Source organism: Typopeltis vanoorti, chromosome 10, assembly GCF_054136105.1.
Source record: "Typopeltis vanoorti isolate ZY-2024b chromosome 10, IOZ_Tvanoo_1.0, whole genome shotgun sequence".
NCBI lineage: Eukaryota > Metazoa > Arthropoda > Arachnida > Uropygi > Thelyphonidae > Typopeltis > Typopeltis vanoorti.
Window position 1 is genome coordinate 37826034 of NC_143558.1, and position 21380 is coordinate 37847413.

The 21380-nt window shown below is 35.1% G+C and overlaps 1 protein-coding gene across 1 annotated transcript in view; it reads right to left on the reverse strand.

The window, feature by feature from the left end:
• LOC150102348 (poly [ADP-ribose] polymerase tankyrase-like) overlaps positions 1-21380 on the reverse strand; it is a 1002656-nt gene that overhangs the window by 507377 nt on the left and 473899 nt on the right. The window contains 1 exon segment of the mRNA XM_090399561.1: positions 10625-10744. Coding sequence (XP_090255687.1) covers positions 10625-10744 — 120 coding nt within the window.

The window sequence follows — 21380 nt, forward strand, 5'->3', positions numbered from 1 at the left end:
ATGGAAAAAGTATGACTGATCAATTAACACACTGTACATGTCTATATTCTTCCAAAACGTTCATTCTTAAGATAAATATGCTGAAAATATGACTAAGTCATATGAAATCATTAACTTTTTTTCATTTCCCCATAAAACTTTGGTTAAAGTAGAAAGTCTTTACAAGACTAATATTCTTGTCAAACAAATTGTGAAGAATTATCTTGGAATTTAATTATGTGGGTCACTGGTTAAGCAGTGTCTCCAATCCTGATAGTCCATGTTTTCTGAAAGTACTATTGTTCAATCTGTTTAAAATCTCACTCCAGGATATCAACCATATTGATTAGAGTAAGTGAAAGTGAATGAGAAGGTGAAGAACGGAGAGTGACTTGCAAGTTGGTTGCTTCTGCATATTTCTTACAAACTCTGAATCTCTTTTCCCATTTAATGTCACTTTGACCATTTGCTCACATTACTCATTGTAAATTTGCTCATATCTAAGGAAATTCAACCTTTATGATTCTTTCTCTCTCTCTTTTGAAACTAGCATACTTCTTTCATTCCACCAGAGTACATCTCTACTCTTTTCTGATATACAGATTTCTTTACACACACTTCATATACTCTAGTCAATCTGGTTAATCTCCTGGAGTGAGACTTTAAACAGATTGAACATATAGAACTTTCAGAAGTCTGGATCTCTCTCAAAACCCAAGGAATATCAGGATTAAATGATGCCACTGTCTGTTCTTCACCTCTTCCTAATGTTCTGTGTTATCAGATATCTACCTGGATACTTAATGAGGATGGGCTGGTAATTTGGGACTTAGTTGATATTCCAGACTAATCAGCCATGGCTAAAACAACAAACAAAAATTAGAATATGACATCAAGGAATGTTATGCCAGATGGAACATTGGTCACATGATTAAACTCATCACAGTTTTTCATCAGAAAAGCAGGTTGAATAGTGAAAAGGCAGCTAATAAAACTTAACCTCAGAACAAACTGACCTGAAGATAGCATCAAGAACAGTGAGAAGTATTAATGGAAGGAAAAAGAACTAGCCAAAGAATTATCATGTCTCCAGAATTGGATTTACTGAAAAATGAACAGAAAACTAAGGGATGGACAAGTAAAACACTACTCAATAATCAAAGAAAGGATGAGAAAAAGAGTATTAAACTAAAGTTATGGGGAAAATATGGAAATAAATGTCACAAAAATGGCAAAATGTTCTGAAGACTATCGGCAAAGCTTAGAAATTGAGAAAGAGTATAGTAGAAGAGAATTAGTGATGAGAAAGCTGACAAAATATATAAAAAATATTCTGGAGTTCATAATAATTATTTTGAAACATTATGAAATGAGGTGACCAGTGGAAATATCTGAGAAAAATGCAACCAGGATTACATATCAATAATTGTCTTGATGTTTTAGGAAACTGCAATGCAGAAGTTAATAAATTTAATTTAATCCTTTATCCAAGTGTAAGCAAAAAGTTCGCACCTGAAGTATTTTCAGGAGAGAGGCAACTCGTGGTAAAGGTGGTCCAAGCTCTCATCACTCCTTGTCTCAGTATCTCCCATAATGCAAAGCACATCTCCTTGTGGACAGGTATATCTATGCATTAAGGGAAGGGCCACTACCCAGACCGGTTTCCCTCTTTATTGAGGTCTCGTTAGTGGGAGCCAGACCCAGAAGTGGTGATTCCACTGTTTCTGCCTTGGTAATACCACTTCTGGGTCTGGCTCCCATTGACGAGACCTCAATAAAGGTTGAAACCAGTTGAAAGAAGTCATATTTACCTATACGAGTTGCCAAAAGGTGTACCACCTTATTATTAAATTACTCTGGAATTAGAGAAAGATATTGGAAGTTTTTTTCCCACTTGGTTAGACTATAATAAATTTAGTTTAATCCTTTATCAAAGTGTACTTGGATAAAGAACACTTGGATAAAGGATTAAACTAAATTTATTATAGTCTAACCAAGTGGCAAAAAACTTCCAACATCTTTCTAAATCCAGAGTAATTTAATAATAAGGTGGTACACCTTTTGGCAACTCGTATAGGTAAATATGACCTCTCCATTGCTTCTACCTTAGTATCACCACTTCTGAGTCTGGCTCCCACTGACGAGACCTCAATAAAGGTCGAAACCGGTCTGGGTAGTGGCCCTTCCCTTAATGCATAGCATTATACATGTCTGCAAGGAGATGTGCTTTGAATTAGGAGATACTGAGACAAGGAGTGATGACAGCTTGGTCCACCTTCACCACGAGTTGCCTCTGTCCTGAAGATACTTCAGGCGCAAACTTTCTTTGCTTACACTTGGATAAAGGATTAAACTAAATTTATTATAGTCTAACCAAGTGGGGAAAAACTTCCAACAGCAATGCAGAAGATGTAGCTAAATAGTTATATATTTTTTAACTAAAAACTGTTATGGAATAGTATTGGATTATTACGTCCAATATTATGCTAAATTAAATTTGAGGTACGAGAGAAAATTGCTACAAGAGTAAGACAGACAGAAATAGAGAAACACAGAAAGGATATAAATTGCACCAGCCAGTAGAATTTGTAAAATCTTGCATGACCAGTTATTCCATAACTTACTGAGCTCGATTTTAGAAGGGTCTCAAATCAGAATATCACATAAATTATGAGTGCTGTAAGATATAAATGAAAAATCAGTTGTATTGTATAATATGCATGATTTAATGTCATTTGTAAAATTAATATGTTCAAAACAAAGGAGAAGGATTATTCTTTGAAATGAGTCAGCAGACAAGTTGCCCAGAACAGTAGAGAACAAAAGAATCACCCTGGGGAAAAAAGTCGCAAAGACTTGTGAAAAAACACAAGTCTTTGTTTTTTTTCACAAGTTTGAAAAAAAGTGTGTGAAAGTGATTGGCAGCACACCTAGGAGATAAGTGCGAAATTTGTGGAGAAGAAGAAAAATAATAGAAAGGATTTTAAGAGACAGGGACAAGCAGGAAACAGTGTTCACTCGTTCATGGGGGTTCACAGAGGTTCAGTAGAGCCCCCCCCCCCTCAGAATTTCCCTGGAGTTCCCGAGTGTTCCGAAAAGTTCTGAAGTGCAGAAGTTGTTGTGGTTCTCTGCGACCATCAGCTCCTGTGGCCAGAAATCAATGGAAAGGTTTTGAAAGTGAAGTCCAAGTCTCCCCAGAAATTTATTCAAAAGAAAATCATCCAGTCACCGAATACAAAGGAAAGGAAAAGGAAAGATAACGTCCATTTTTTGAATCAAGCTGCCATTAAAGATGAAAGAATTTGCCATGACGTTCAACTGAGAACAAGAAGCATCCTAATCAAGGCAACAGTATGAGATGTCCAAATGGAACATTCGCTTAATACAACGGACTTTTTGTAAAGTAAGACCTGTGAGTAGCTGTAACGTATTCATATTCTAGTGCTACGGATATGTACAATTGTGTGAAGGTATAAGAAAAGTGTTTGTCGTAATTATGTATAAATTGTGTTATATAATAGAGTAGTCTATAGTACTAATGTATAGTAGTGTATGATATATAATAGTGTGTATGATAATCCGAATTTAGGTAAGCCAGGAAGGATAGCCATAACTAATACTTGTCTAACATGCACTTACATTTTTTTTTGTTAAAAATAAATGACTAAACACGCTGATCTGATTTTTATCAATGCACTATCTCAAAAAAAAATAAATTATGAACCTGTGTGCTAATGCAAAATTGCCATGACGAGATTAAGTTGGGTTTGATAATTAGAAATCATTATGAGCCTTTGCATTGACATTTCAATCCCTTGCTCTTGGAAATTCAGTTTGGCTGGCAGATTCAAAAAACAAATAAATCTGCCAAACTGAAGAGCGTAAGGGACTGAATAAGTCGCGAATGTATGGCTGGCACTAGTTAAAATTAAAGCCTGTCATATTTGCGATAAAGATAAAGGCAAGGCAGTTGGGGGGGGGGGGGGGGGGCATAAACTCGGTGTGAGTGAAGAAAGAAACGTGAAGGAGAAAGCATTAACTCTATGTAGTATACATGTATATACAATAATTAAGATAAAAATAAAGTGAAGACAAATTTTATAAATGCTGCTGCCAAAGCAGATATAAAATATAATAAATAATTTTACAAATTGTAGCCATGGACCACTGTCTGTGAACATGATTTCCCAGATGAGCAATTTAATGTAACAATATTTGCTGAGATGAGAATTTGCAAGGACAGAGGTAGATTCAAAAATAAATGCTCATATTTTTATTTATATCAATGTAAAAATGTGTCATTTTCGTACTATATTCAGTGGCAGGTATCTAAGGTATGGTCTGCTAGTTCTGAGTAGCCCAAAACTGATCATGATATGAATGTTGTGGAGGATGAGCTGGATTTAAATTGGGCTGAGGTTTTCTTTCTGTGTATATGGTGGTGGGACTCCCAATGATATGAGGAGAACTTTGGCAAGTCATGGTGAGTGAACATATGCACTTCATAATTGCATAGCAACTTCATGTTCTGATGTTCTGATGTCAGCTGTCTTGTCTGTCTGGCTATTGCATGAACAGTTGCAGCTGAAGGGTACCGTAGATCCTACACAAATCCAGAGGTTGCAGCTAGTCTTTAGGAGAGCAGATAAGGGATGCTCACTTTCTGTATGGTTTGTAAGTAATCTCAAGATTGTGATTCCATGAATATGGATGCACAGGTTTGGCAGACTATGCTCTGGAAACTTTGTGTAGTTTTAGAACTGCAGGCCTTCCTGTATTATTCCTGTTCTTTTACATTTACTAAAGTGTGTCTGCATGCACATGCTGATACCAGTGTATGAGCTGTGAAGCTGTGAAGATGTCAATTTAAATTTTGTGATATATTGGAAATAATATGGAAATTTGTAATTATTATTCAGTCTATGTTGTCAATTTCCTAAAACAATTTAACATGTGGAAGAAAAACTAAAGGAAGAAGATCGGGAATAAGGATAAATTAGACTGCAGGATCAGATTTTTTCTTTGAGACAATAGATGAGAAATCATGGAAATAGCACAATGCTACAGACTTAAGTTTTCCAGATCTGGAAAAAACCATGTGACAAGAGGTGTCAAGAGAAAATTTGTTCGAAATACTAACAGATACACTAAATAGGAAAGTAACGTAGCTTATGCTCAAGTTGTAATGAACAAAATTAAAGGGAGTATGCTAAAAGATATGTCTGATGTAAAATTAGTCTAAAACGAGGGCACACACCATCTCCACTGTTATTAATCACACACACATATCCCTTGATTAACATGATTAATTAATCCCTCGATAATAGGAAAGATAAATGAATGCAAAGTAAATGTTTAACAAATGCTTGTACCTCCATTAGTTACTGCAATTTTTTTATCAAAAAAAGTTAAGAGTCATTTGAACAATCTGTTTTTTCTTAGCATAAATTCTATGATAACAAGCAAACTGACTCTCTAGATCATGGCAAACAAGCATTCTTTGATTAACATCTGGATCCACATCCATTACTTGTTCCTTAAGCGATTCTAAACTGAAATATTCCGTTCAGTTCTTTGATTGTTATCCCCCTTTGGAACATCATTTCACATTCCATTTGCTCATTGTGTTCATAGGCACTTTGTTCAATTTCAAGAAAATCGTTGTCATTGAAATCTTTGGAATTTGAATCCAATAATTCTTCAACATCTTCTGCATCAACACAATCAAAACCAAGGTCTTCACCAATTACAATGATTTCTTCAACCGCGTTGTTCAGAGGATTTTGAAAACCGCCCAAGTCATTAGCACATTCTGACAAACATCTCCACTTTGTCCAAAAAGCTCTCATGCAGCTAGAAGACACTTGCTTCCACGAGTCATGGATGTTTTCAATTGTGTTTAATGTTAAAATTTTTTCATAATTCTTGGAGCATAATCACATTTTTTCCCCACAGTTGTTTTTACTGCCTTTGAGAATGTCTTTTTAGGCTTTGATATTTGCAATGATGCCCATGTCCATAGGTTGTAGCAATGATGTCATATTTGGTGGAAAATAAAAACCTTCACATTCTCACATAGATCATTAAGAGAATTTGAATGACCAGGCGTGTTATGTAAAAGCAAAAGAGCTTTGAAACCCAAGTTATTTCTCTTACAATAAGCTTCAACTGCCAAACAAAAATAAGACAAACCAATCTTCAAATAGGCTTTGGGTAATCCAAGCCTTCTGATTCGCCCACCAAATTACAGGTAAAGAGTTCTTGTTACATCCTTTTAAAGCCCTGAGTTCTACAGACAAGCAGCGGCTTCAATTTAAAATCTCCATTAGCATTCCCTCCAATCATTACATTCAAGCGATCTTTTGATAATTTATAACCAGACTGCGCTGCTTTTTTTTTTTTTTTGATATAAAAGTTCTAGGTGGCATTTTTTCCAATAGAGGGCAGTTTCATCTATATCGAAAATTTCATATTTCTGAATGTAGGAACACAAAATACACGTGTTGAGATCAGAAGGATAAATGCATATAGGGAACCAAGCTATATGCTCTTGCACTCTGTACTGGTAAATTAAATCTACGCCTATTAATTAATCTTTTTCTTAGCCTGACCTCTAGCGATAATTAAAAATAAAAGAAAATCAAAGTTGAAAGGGAAAAAAAATACAGTTCATACCCTGCAGTTATGCGGAACTAACAAAAAGCACATAAATCGAATTCTCATAACTCAGGGTATAATTTTCCATGTAATTTATATATACAAACATACAATTGGGACCAAAGGTTTACAAAAACACCTATTTTTTTTAAGAAATATAATCATAATTGTAGTTTTTCATACATAAAAAAAAGGAAGTTATTTCGATGTCGATGGTTTCATAAAATCTAGTAGATTCGTCAGACGGCATAATGTCTTTTTCTTGTCACGCAAAATTCCTTCATAGCAAGCTAATGATTATTACATTCCTTGCATTGTGACTACAATTCATTCCTCATTAGAATGTATCTCCTCCAAAATCTGTAAACCTTTCTTTTATGATTGTTCTTACTGTCGATTCCTGTAGATCAAACTTCTTTGTTAGCTCAAAAATTTTCATTCCGCCTTCAAAATAATTAATGATGTTGAGTTTTGTTTCCAAAGTCAATGTTTTTCTTTTCTTGCAAGCTGTAGAACAATCGGACTTGCTTCTTTTGGATGACTTTATTATTTTTTATATGATAAAATTTTTATCAAGAACATAAAATTAAATAATTGCAAGGCTTGTAGACTATAAAAATCACGTATGAATGCAGACCGCACGAAACATGTCAGTCCTTGTTCACAACATGTGCGACACTGGCGAATGCAGCCAGCACCAGAAATATACGAATAGTGATGAGGCAGGAAGTGGGATGGGAATATGTACACATAAGGCACCACGTAACTCCGGATTCGCAGAAGTGTAAGTCAGGGTATAACTGTATATATATATATATATATATAAATTTAAAAAATTTAAAAAAAATTATAATTAATAAATAAAATAAATAAAAAAGGGGTGCTTAAGGGTCAAAGCTGTATAACTGAGAGGAGACATCCACACAGCCTTTAAAGGAATGCTAAGAACTGACCAAGGCTTCTGACCTAACGTCCAATCCTCACCTTCTCGTGGTGTATCCTGTTGGGAATCTACCTGGATACTTAATGAACGAGGATGGGCTGACAATTTGGGATTTAGCCAACCAAATTCTATTCTTATTGGTTAAACCAAAATAAAAATGATGGTACAGCATGACAAAATTTCATGCCGGCTGGGGCGTCGCCCGGCTAAACAAGGCCCCCGTTGTTTTCGCCAGAAAACCAGGGCGAACAGCGAAAAGTAAGCTACTGGAACAAATCTGAAAACACACACCCCAACTCAACATCATCAGAGTTAAAGATTGGTACTATCAACAAAGGAAGCCTGAATGGCAAAGAAATGGAGCTAGCTGAGGAACTAGATAAGTACCAGATCGACATAATAGGGGTGACTGAAACAAAACAAAAAAAAAAAAAAAAAGACAAAAACTGGTGAGATCTTTTTGAGCAATAAATACAAAATGTTATATTCAGGCAATGACAATCAAGGAAAAGAAGTATTAGCCATAGTATTCAACACAAAATACGAGGCTAATCTTCTTGAATGGCAGGCAATCTCAAGTAGAGTAATGTGAGCAAATATGAGAATGGAAAACTGGACGATGAGACTTATTTGTGCCTATGGTTCCACAGAAGGCTCTACTAAGGTAGAAGTGGAGGAATTTTTTGAGCCTTTAGAAAACGCAACTGACACAATGAAATAGCAAAAGTTGGTCCTTGTTGGGGATCTAAATTGCAGAGTAAGAAGTGATTGTCAGACATTCAAAAATATTTTGGGGAAATTTGGAGAAAAGAGCATAGCTAATAATAATGGCAAATATCTGTTGGATTTCTGCTCAGAACATGGACTGGTTATTACTAACACCATGGAGAGAAGAGGCAAGGAATAAGAAACGTCTCATTGACTACGTTATTGTTGATATTCCATGTTTTCTCCCTGGTGCAGGACACCAGGATGTACATAGGATTTGAAATTGGAAGTGATTACTATTTAGTCTTGAGCAGGATAAAATCGAATTTCATAATGAAAAGAAAAACATGTAAGAAAGTTTTAAAGCGAATAAAAGTTGAGCATCTCTCAGATGTGAACTGTAGACAAAAATACACAAAGGTTATTGAAGAAAATATGAAAAAGTTTGAGAACTGGAACCAAACCTTGGAGATTCAGTGGTAAGCCTTGAAGAAAACCCTGATTGATTCAACTAGAGAGGCATGTGGTGAAGTTGTCTGCAAGGATACAAAAATTAGAACTTCATAGTGGACACAGTAAGTTAAAGAGGCAGTGAAGGAAAATAAGAAAGTATATCAAAAGTTCCTAGCAAATAAGTCAGCTTTTGCTCTTAGGGAATACAGAGACAAATGTAAGAAAGCTAAACACTGTGTAAAACTAGATCAAGAAGGTGGAAAAATATTCTGGAGGTTGTTGAAGAAGCTTAGGAATGGAGGAAAGAGTGCTGCAAAAGGAGTTACAGATGATAAAGGTGACATAAAAATGGGAGAAAAAGATATCTTTGAAGTATGGAGTAATTACTTGGAAAAACTGCTAAATGAAACAAGCAGTGATGACAGCACAGTGGTAAAAAACACTCAACAGACATGCAATCAGGAATACATATCCATACTTGAAGTAGAAAAGCCATCAAAGGCTTGAAATGTGGAAAGGCAGCAGCAGCAGTAGATGATATTCGACCAGAAATGCTGAAGTATGATGGTATAAAAGTCTTACAGTGGCTGCACTGCATAGTTCAGAAAGCCTGGACAGAGGGACGAATTCCCGATGATTGGAGTAGAGCTCTCATAGTACCCATATATAAAAAGGGAAATAAAACTGAATGTCAGAATTACAGAGTTATTTCCCTACTGAGTGTTCCTGGCAAGATTTATGTCAGTATACTTGACAAACTGTTGAGAAGAATTGTTGAAGAAAAGCTTGGTGAAGAACAAGCTGGATTCAGGTCAAATAGAGGCTGTCAGGATCAGATCTTCACTTTACGACAAATAGTCGAGAAATCATGGGAATATAACAAAGATCTGTATTTAAGTTTTGTCGATTTGGAAAAGGCATATGACAAGGTGCCAAGAGAGAAGCTATTCAATATGCTACAGTTATATAGTGTCAATGAGGCATTATATCAATACTTAGTCTTTATTTGAGTTGTAAATCAGCAGTTAGAATTGAAGGAAGTACAGGAAGATGATTTAATGTTAAATCTGGTGTGAGACAAGAATGTACATTATCTCCTCTGTTATACATTATCTATATGGATCCAGGAGCTTTATTTGTATCAAGATTATCTTTTTGGCTAAAGTTCAGAGGAGGCATGCAGTGGACAGTTGGTGATTTGCTTTGGTTGTCTAGGCAGGAGTTGGAAAAAACTGATACTAAATGAAAAGGCTGAAAGAAGGTCCACCTATTCCTTGTAGGAGATTACCAAAGTGCAATCAGGATGCGAGAAAGTAGGCAACAGGAATGGGCAGAAGTTACACCCAATAGCCTTAGCAAGGTACCAGAAGGCTTGACTGCCAGTTGAGCAGTAGACAAGTTTACTGCATTTCATTCTAATGAAGTCTGCTTTGGAATTGATATTTTTTTAGACCAGTTTCTGTCTGTTGTGCAAGTTGAATGAGAAACTAGAGTTTTAATTTAAGCCATTGAACGTACGATGCATTTTTATCATGGACGGCAGCAGTACATTTTTTGGGAACCAGGACCTAGATACAGGATGGAAGTTTGCAGTTGGTGAGATGATGGTGAGAAGTGGCTCTTTCATACATGGAAGGTGGTTGGAACATAGAATGCATTGACTGGTAAGAGTAAGAATGGTGAACAAGATCGATAAGTGTTACGATGGACTGTCGTGTATGACAGGGACTCTCATGATGAATCCTGTGAATGCATGTGAGACTCTGTGCAATAATAACAAAGGTGTGGACAATGCCAATTAAACTTATTAAGAAACCCAAGTACTGAAGCATTTATTTCATACATGCCATAAAACTATTAAATTAAGATGAAAAAGGAATGCACCTTTTTTACTCCCAGTGTAAATGGAGATTCACTTTCTTTATTCTTCAATTCAGCACTACATTGATGATCAAGTAGTATTTTGGCTATCTCTTGGAGAAGATGGTCATGTTCCTTTTGCATCTGAAATAACAAAGGTATAACTAAATTTGAACAACACTTCACAACTAAAATTATTACTCTTGCTATTTTATCAGAGAACAAAAACATTGTAATCAATACCCAAACAGGAAACCAGCAACAAACTAGTCTGCAGTGCATATTATTAGATTGAAAATGTCAGCTTCAGAATGAGTTATAATTACTTTTCTTGAAATTAAATTAGGCTGATAGTTCTAATAAGAATTAGCTAGCATTATGATTCTAACCACAGGAAACAGTACATTTAAGTGTGAATGCTCAAATTATCACCATAAAGCTTGAAGGTTTATAGTCGAAAGATCTTCATCCTTCTAAGCACTGTGTGATTCATTTTGAATGCAAAAATTATTTTTCTATCTACAGAATTGGTCATTTACATATTCAAAAGCAAAGCAAATGAACAATTATCTCCACAAGCTGGGATGAGAGCAACATTTATTTTAAACACCAGTGGGCAAATATATAAATGAGTGGAAAAAATTTTTCTCGATACATGTGTGCCACGATACCCCTGGAAAAAAGTCGCCAAAAGATATTTATATTAAGTGATGAAAAGTTCACAAGAGGAAATAAGAGTACTCCATTAAACAGAATACCGAAAGCATTGTGGTGAATGAGTGGAATAGATTGCCAAAATTTGTTGTTAGTGCTCTGTCAGTGAAGGAGTTTCAAAGGGGTATAATAGGTTTTGTGTTTGTAAACATTAGTTGGGTTTCCCATGATGAGTCTCCGGACTCCATGGGAATACTGTAGATAATAATAATAATTTATGAGTCTTCTTTTAACATGTTCACACTGAGCTATGTATCACACACGTCACACATCTGGTAACAGCTATCTCGACCTCACAACATTTCTTTGGGTATACATATTTTTTTTTATAGATATGTCCATGTATATTACATGTCGATTTCAAGTCTCTATAGTGGAATTTTGTATAAAACTAATAGTATTTTTTGGCATAGAAAATATCTCAAAATTTTTTGACATAGAAAATATTTCAAATGTGTATATGTAATGCGTGTGTATGTACTTGCTTTAAAAATGTTAAGCACAACATAAATGGATTGCGAGGATAGGCTTATGTGTTCATCAGACATGTTATGATGGGTTTCACGGTATAAAAAGAACACAGATGGTTAAGCAAATAACTATTTATTAACTTAAAAGCTAATATTTCGCTGGTAATATATCCAACATCTTCAGAGCACCCAACACAAAGTTTGTTACAAAGGCAAGACAACTACAATCCGCGGATCTACTACCTACGGATTGTAGTTGTCTTGCCTTTGTAACAAACTCTGTGTTGTGTGCTCTGAAGATGCTGGATATATTACCAGCGAAATATTAGCTTTTAAGTTAATAAATAGTTATTTGCTTAACCATCTGTGTTCTTTTTATACCGTGAAACCTATCATAACATAAATGGATTGGTTTCTGTAGTATTTCTATTTTATGATTATACACCATTGCATCTAAGACCATCTAATCTAAGACAATAATTGCAATCACTAATGACACATAAATGTAGAAATATAGAGATCCAATTGTATAGTACACATTACCAGGATGTATACTTTCTATAACATTTTCTTTCTATTCATCATGAAATATTATTACCAGAATCACTAGAAAATATAAAAAAAATTTCTTTCTATATTTTCTCCAACATTTTTTTTTTTACTGTAAAAAACATTGCTTTCAGAATAAGAGACAGAAATATGTACTCATTGGAAAGAAGAATTTGCATGCATATTGAAATTATTTACCAAATGATAAAATGTCCAATTATTTCTATACTGGTGCTGAACTGTTTATGTAATGGATATGGATTATATTATCACTTCCCTTCAATACTTCTTCTTTGACCCATCTGTCCCATAGGATGGGTAGAGTCCTCTGATTAGAAGTCATGACAATTTAAGCTGGTACATCACTCCTGTATTGCATTTCCTAAGGGCAATGCACATCTGACAGTATTTATGACTTTATGAACACACAGATCTCTGTGTGTTCATAAGGCCTGTTTGCCTATTCTGATGGACAGAAAACCCAAGAAAAACCACTATCTCCACATGAGACCGGTTACCTCACCATTTGATTGAAAACACTTGATAGAAGTTCCTTGCATCACTGACAGGACTCAAACTCAGGTATTTCCAGAAAGGGCTTATCTATACTAACTGAACTATGGGGTCCTGTCAGTACTGTCAATGAAAATAAATAATACTATTTAGAAAACTACAGTCATTTCCTTTCATAAAATAATCTGATACTTTCTTTTTTATATCATAAAATTATCATATTTTTAATGACATTTCTCATATATCAATTTCCTGATATGTACAGGAAATTGATGATGATATATGAGAGGTGTTCAGGTTGCTATGACAGCACTTCATGAATAAGTTATGAATAAGTTAAACCACTAATAACACCTATTGACAACTTTCCTCAAATTAGTCTATTACCTGCCAGCACTCCAATACTGTCATATCTAACATTTCATTCTTCTAAGGCACATCTGACTGAACAAATCCATCCAGACCTTGGTTTTCCTCTGGGTCTTTTTCCTCCCCATCTTTGCATCAAATACCTGTTTTTTCTAAGTTTTCCTCTACAATCCTCTTTATTGATCATGCTACCTACCTTAGATTAGCCCTATTCACACATCATTCAATGCAAAAAATGTCAAGTTTCTTTATAATATCTTCATTTTTAATATGATTCTGCAATTGATGCCATACGTTTACTCCTCTAATCCTTTTCAGAACTCTCATATCTTTGGTCTCTAATCTTTGATCAAGTGCTTTATTTCTAACATGACTCTCAGATCCAATAACTGAAAATTGATTTGAACACTGTTTGGCTAAAACACTTAATGGAAAACAGGTTATCATTAAAAGGGAAATGATAAAAAGATGAGATGAATTTATGTAAGCGAAGCAGATGTTTATTATTATTCCTGATACCTCCAAGGAGTCCGAAGATGCATCGCAGGGAGGACACCTACAACTGTCTCTACACCTGATCTCTACTATGAATCATCTCCATCAACATCTACCGCCCACCTCCAACACCACCAACATGGGAACAAAAAAATGTTATATGGTCTTCTGAATAGAAAGCCAGGTTTTTCTCTTTTTAGCAAATGGGGATGGAAATCTTGTGACTACTGGAAGATAGATTAGCATGTGGCTATGTTATTTCAAGATGTGTTAAATAAAAATGAAAGCCATAGTGAAATAAACTGGAATGAATACAGAGGTAAGACAGAGATAATATGGAAATCAGTCTGGCAAAGGTTGAAGAAGCACTAAAGAAGATGAAGAATAGAAATTTCCCTGGGCTAGATGGTTTGCCTGTTGAACTTATCAGGTTCAGGTGGTTTCAACTCTGAACTGATCAGAGCTGAAAACGTGTGACATCTTTAGACTGATCTGGAGAAATACAGATATCCACCATTGCATGGATATCTGTATAAAAATACAAATATCCCACAAGTATAAAACATATAAATGAACTGAAGTTAATAAGTTATTATTTTGTAAAATAGTTACACATTTTATTTTTGTATGTCGCAAGCAAGACGATTTGCAATGTTATTCTTATCTTTGGCAACTAATCTTGCTTAGATGCGATATGAATTTATGCAAAATAGTTATAAAGGTAATAATAATTTTGTGCGAGCTGTTTAAAGTTTTGTGACGTATCTGATGTTTGCATGTAGACAAATGTTACAAATGAAGCAAAGGTTATGGGTGTAATTAACATTGCATGAATAATTAAACAAACCTACATTGGTGGATAAAGATTGTAAAGCAAAGAAATATGATTTCTAGCTGTTTCGTTATGAAATTGTCATTACATAAACTTTTTCCACACTGTGAAGAAGAAACTTCATCGTCATTTCACGCCCAACAGTGAAAAGCAGTAATGGTGGCAACATGATGGACTTGAGTGGAAGTTTCTCAGATGCGTTTCTCAACATGTGCAAAAGGAAAAGAATGTTATTAGAACATTGCTAGGCATTCAGCTGCCCATGGAGAAGAAAGGTAAGGGGCATTCAGCTGCCCATGGGGTAAAGGGTGCAAAGAGTTACAAAGATTAAATCCGGATTATGGGATTTAGATTTATGAGGATAGATTGCAAGTATGTGGATTTCAAACTCTGGTTAACAGGAGAAAGAGGGATGATAGAGGCCTATAAGCTTTTAAATGGATGTTATAGGATATTGTCTGATGAAATTTTTCATTATATGGAAGGCAACTAGTGTGAATAAATTTAAAGGAAGGTATGAGAGCTAGTTTGGGTGATTTACTGCCTCCCTCATTGAGTCCTTGACTCCCTGAAGGTTTCAGATGATAATAATAATATAATAACTTAATAGTAGGAAGAGTGAGACCATGGCTTTAAATCACAGTGGAAATGTAAACATTAATGGTGGTGGATTCGATGGGCAAGATTTGAATAGTAAAAACCTCAAATATCTGGGAAAAGTATACTTTCTAGTGATGGAAGTTCAGATCAGGAGATAATGAGGTCTTCTTCACCACTTTTTTAACATTAAGTAGTCTACTTTGGGACAGTGAGGTCTCACTTAAATGCAAGCCTTTGATTAATAAAAGTTAAATTTTGATTTATCCAGCACAGATCTGAGGACTAATAAAAATACATCAATAGAACACGAGCAATGGAAATGAAAGTTTAAGGGCAATGCCGGCAAAAACAAAAGACAGAATAAGATGTAGACATTAAAAATAATTTAAGAGTGTTGAAGAAATGCCTATACACTCTTGCTTGAAGTGATTTTGATATCTAATGAGAACAAACTTAAGAATACAAAGAAGAATGTATGAAATGAAATTTTGAGGGGTAGAGACCAAGACGAAGACCATGGAAAAGGTGGAGTGACTAGATAAGTGTAGATCTAGAAAAGAGAAATCTGAATTGGCAGTGTTCATGAAGGAAAAATTTGGGAGAGAAAGAAATGGAGATTTGATCTGCCTGACATGACACAGTTGGAACAAGTTGCCAAAGAAGATGAGGTCATTATAATTACTTATAAGATGTTATTTAACAAATGTTATTCCAAGCAATGATGTAAATCACTTTCTTCAATCTGTGCCAAAACTGATTATGAAGACTACACTTCAGTATATATTTCCTCTACTGAATTTCATCAAAAACCTATCCAAGCTATTTAAAAGAAATTACATACATATATATATATATATATATATATATATCACTGCATATATACACAGCCAAGTATTTGCATGCTGGTACAAAGTCAGGTTTAAAAAAAAACTACATAAGAAAAACGGTCAACATTACCAACATACATAGATACATGTAAGGTGTTGTGGACACTTTCTGACTTGGATGAGACTGACATACAGTACATGAAGAAAGTACAAGTTGATTTAGCATTTGTAGAATTATTTCCACTGATTCACCATGGTTGTGAATTCAGCAAAACAAGCATCAAAATCAAAAGGTCTTCATCAATACAATATAGCAAATGCTTATATTCTTAATGGGCACCAAGCAGTGCTCCTTAAGAATATAAGCAATCAATGAAACATAGCAAAATATTGCTATATTGCATTGATTAGTATTTTAGAGAAGCAGCATGAAAACATTTCAGAAAGGTCTTCATTTTATATAATAACTGTAGAATGTCAGAAGTCACTGAATATGGATTGCACACAGGAGTGGAGATGGCATGTAAAAAAACTATGTTAAAAAATTCAATGAGTTGGTATAAATCATTATACTGTTGATAGATTTTCTTTTATGGGTGCAAGTTTGAAATCCATACAGCTCAGCAGTATAGTTACTGCATTCTATCGAAATCACAGAGATAAAGCAGCCAGGAAAAACAGCAATGCAACAACTAAAAGTAATCTCGTGTTTGAATCTGCTGCATAGACAGGTAAGAATTCAGAGTACTCTGCAAGATGTTTATGAAGCAGCTGCAAGCAGACTGATGGTGTGACTTCAAACCTTGCATAGTGGAATAATATATATTCAGTATAAGCAATGTTATCTATATGTACATTGACAGCTTCATCAAGAAGAAAAGCTTCGTGGACCAGCATTTTTTCCTTACATCGCAATATTCAGTATTACATGTATCTAACTGACATGTAAGGAAAAAATGCTGGTCCACAAAGATGCTTAGGAAAAGAATTTAGTTATGGGGTATAGTTAAGTGACAACTATTTCCATAAGAGAAACACAGCAGGTCAGTTTGCTTCAACATAAAATTTTTGAATGAACAATGTGTGAAATGCACAAAGATATTCAGTGCTTTCTTGTTCTTTTAGTGGTAAACAAAGAAAAGCTGTGTGGTAATGATATTCATGCAGGGTGGAGTCCATGCAATTCACCCCAATATCTAGAGATTCCGGGAATGCTTTTCCGTGCATAATTATTATTATGTGACACCTCCAGGGAGTCCAAAGACTCATCGAGGGAGAGTGTGCCAACAGCATCAAACAATTGTACACGTCCAACTACTAACCGTGCTCAAACTTGCTTAACATTTTGCTTGAGCCATTAGTAGCAGAGGCTCTACCAACCTTTGCTTATTATATGTATGTACCATATTTGCCGGCGTATAAGACGTACTTTTTTCCTTTGAAAATAGGTCTGAAAAACAAGGTGCGTCTTATAAACCGATACTCAGCTTTTTATTACTTTCATTTCTGGAAATTTTCTCTGTTCCGAGTTACGCGATTTCTTTCTTGCTTCCTTGCGGTGCATGAGAGCATTCCAGTTACGTAGAGTTCAGTGAATGCGCATGCACTGTCATCGACGATCACAGCTGTGTTCCTGTTTGATTAAACTTTCCAATTGCTATCGCCGTTGTTGTGAATGGTGATAAATTTCTAAATTTTCTCTAAATTTCTTGGCAAATTATGGCTGGAAAAAGTCGGCATTGCTACAATATTGCATACAAGCTACGTGCGATTGCGTATGCTAAAACATGGAAACAGGGCTGCAGAGAGGCATTTCGAGCCATCCCAACTGAGAAAATAGAAAATGATAAGAACTTGGTGGAATCAGGAAGAGGATCTAAAAAAAGCAACTCACAGTAAACATAACCTATGAAGTGGAACTGCAAAATGGCCAGAACTCGAGGCAGAACTGAATACTTGGATTTTAGACCAAAGAAAAGCAGGACTTTCAGTGTCTACAAAAATGATTATTCATCAAGCAAAAGCGATAGCCACTAACAAAGGGATCGGCAACTTTACTGAATCAACATCGTGGTCTTCAAGATTCATGAACTTTATATTTTATATTTGAAATACTATAAATTCATTATAATATTCAGTGATCAAGTTTTCTTTCCTAAAAAATGTGTACAAAAAAGGGGGGGTGCATCTTATATTGCAGCAAATACTATATTGTTATATAGTATTTGCTGGCGTGTTATGTCTTAAATAATATCAAATATTATCCGAGACATAATAAAAAAATAATAATAAAAAATAATACATGAATTATAGTTTTGTGCTAGTCACTTGAAATATAAGTTATAATGCTACTGTATTAATTGCAATCTGTCCTAAACTACTTGAAACAGGATGTATAAATTTTCCACTTAGAATTCACCTGAAAGATAATGTGTAACTGTTACCAAAAAAAAAAGTATAATATATATTCTGCAGACCTCGGGGGTCATTAAGGGTCAAAGCTAGATAACTGGGAAACCTCCATATAACATTTTAAGGAATTTGGAGCTGACTCGGACCAGCCACCAATGCTCCATGGTACAAATTATTTGAACAGCTAGCAAACACTGTTACATCCCTTACTGGCTGCACCACATCCTATATATATTGTATAAAAAAAAAATTCTACCCGTTTTAAAACCTTCATTAAAAATCTAACTTTAAATAATACAGATACAATACATTCACATCACCTCATTGTTTACCAATATTTCCTTAAATGATACCTTTACACTCTTAAAAAGCATTTTTCCTTCTGATATATTATTCCGCTTTTTCCTTTGCCATCAATTCTGGTTATATTTCTTGGAAGAACAAAATTTACAAACAGATAAAGGTAACCACTATGAGTTCCCCCAACCCTCTCACCCCTCTTGCCAATTTTTACATGGAAAATTTTGGAAAATCAAGTCATAGACTCAGACCCTCTCAAATTTTCTATCTGGTTAAGATATGTAGATGATGTCTTCTCTAGTTGGCTTCATGGCCCAGACACATTAGATTCCTTCCTCAGTCACCTCAACAGTCTATATCCAAGTATCCAGTTTACGATAGAAAAGAAATAAGTTTACATTTTCTAAACGCCTTAGTAACATGCCTTCTTAATGGTAACCTTCCCTTCACTATATATAGAAAACCCACTCATGCAGGCAGATACGTTCACAAACTTTCCCACCACCACCACGCTCAACAATACGACAACATTAAAACTCTAACCAACAGAGCCTATAATTTTCAACTGAACTCAACCATATACACATCACCTTCCTATCCAATGGCTATGATTCTCAGAGAATTAAAAATAAAATAAAATAAATAAAATAACAATAATAATCAGCTCTTCCCCAATTGCTCAGCCTTATTTGCAGAAGGATTTCAGTATTGCCATCATCATCCCCTATGTCCAGGGCATATCCAAAAAAATAGCCAGATCTTTGAAAAACTATAACCTCTACACAGCTTTTAAGCCACACCAAACACTTGCTACTCTTATCTGTTCTTCGGACAGACAGGTAGATCAGTTATAAGAACACAAATCCTACATCTGCAACCATAGTCATAGTTGCATAAGTAGGATTCACAGGATCTCCTTAAAAAAAAAAAAAAAAAGCTTCACCATAATAAATTCAAAAAAGAAAGACTGTTTTTGTAATCTGCAGCAGCACTCACAAGTCAACCTTAACTTAAACAAATATGGATGCAATAAACTTCCCAAAATTCAGGAAATAATTGTAAGAGGTCCCAGTTTACATCCTAGGCCACCTACAAACACCCACAGAGGGGAGCACCACCTAGATTCACTTTAGAGCCATCCACATGTTTCATTTAGTATTGTGTATTTGTGTTACAAGTGGTATTCCCTGAAGATGTCTCAGTGAATGGGACGAAATATTGGAAGCATTAAAATTGGTTTCTAATCCTTTCCTAGTGTTGTCGATACTCCATTAAACCTCCAACATGAGGGGTGCTTTTATTCACAAACCAAAGGGAAATATAGCAGTATGATAAATGATAATAATTCTTCCACAGTGGACACAAAATAATTGTCTGCAAGTGACTCATTTGCTTCATTGTAAATACCAGAAATCTATGAGGTTTGAAATACTCCAGAATTGTGCATCTTTCCATGTTATTTTTATAGGGAAGGGGGAGGCAGGAATTGGGCAAGGGAGGAGGAGGATAAGGTATTTCTGATGAATTGGCAAACATCTTCCTTAAAGTATCAGCAATTACATGTACATTGTATTCGATGACTAAAAGAGAATGAGTGTATATGTGCTTCATTTCCCAGATTTTATCCGAGCCCTCTTTGTAATAGTTGATCTAGTTATTATAGAGGATGCATATTGGATCCAAGAGTCCTTTCGCCCCAGACAATGGATATATCTTTCTTGAGCAAGCATATATGAAAGCAACAGATTTGTTGTTGTGTGTGTAGAAGATATCAGCTTTATTCTGAGCTCCTTTGCCTACCACATAATCAGAATTCCACCTTGGTTTACAGAAAGGAGGAAACTGAACTCAATGTTTTAGGTATTAAAGTTGTGGATCTTGCATAATAAACTGTCTTATGATTAACTAGTCAGTGATAGAAGATGAGATGACTGTAACAGAATCAAATTCTGCTAAAGATGAAAAAGCTGGATCAGTCAGCTAGTTCAATTTTCCATCGAGATATGCATGATGCAGTAGATGTTTGCTCACGCATAAAAGTGAACATCATGGGGAAATGATAATCTGCATATAAGTTGTCATGAGTTTTCAAGCTTAAACAGTGAAAAAAAGGGATGAAAGCACATTGTTAATTCAAAGGCAGTGAATATTAAGGTAGGCATATAGAAGAAGGATATTGTTGTCAAACTAATGTTCTAATATCCTCCCTCTCATATAAGAATATGTACTATATGCACAGAGAGTTGTGCACATTTTATTCTGTCATTTAAAGTATAGGGGTAAGTGTAAAAAGAGATCACCAAGGTCGTTCTGTAACATATATATATTCGAAAGTACGTAAGTGGATGATTCCTCCTGTAATAAGACATCCAAAATGAGAAAGAATTGGATGACAACTTTATCCATGTTTGTGCTGAATTGGAATTGCTAGAAAAGAGTGGCTGCCCAGAAGAACAGTAACCTCTGTTCACAGTCCCCCCTTAAACCTTTATAGGTTATAAGATTTCATAGCGAAACCATCACCACATTTCAGGGGGAATGTTTTCTGCAAGCAAAAGCACACTGGCTTATACCTCTGCAAGATGGCTTTGTTCAACATATTAACAACTCCATTGCAGAAAGAATTTATTTATTTTTGGTCTTCCAAAGTTGTGAGATCTTGATTTTTCACAGCCTTGAATTTTTTTATTTTTTTGGAA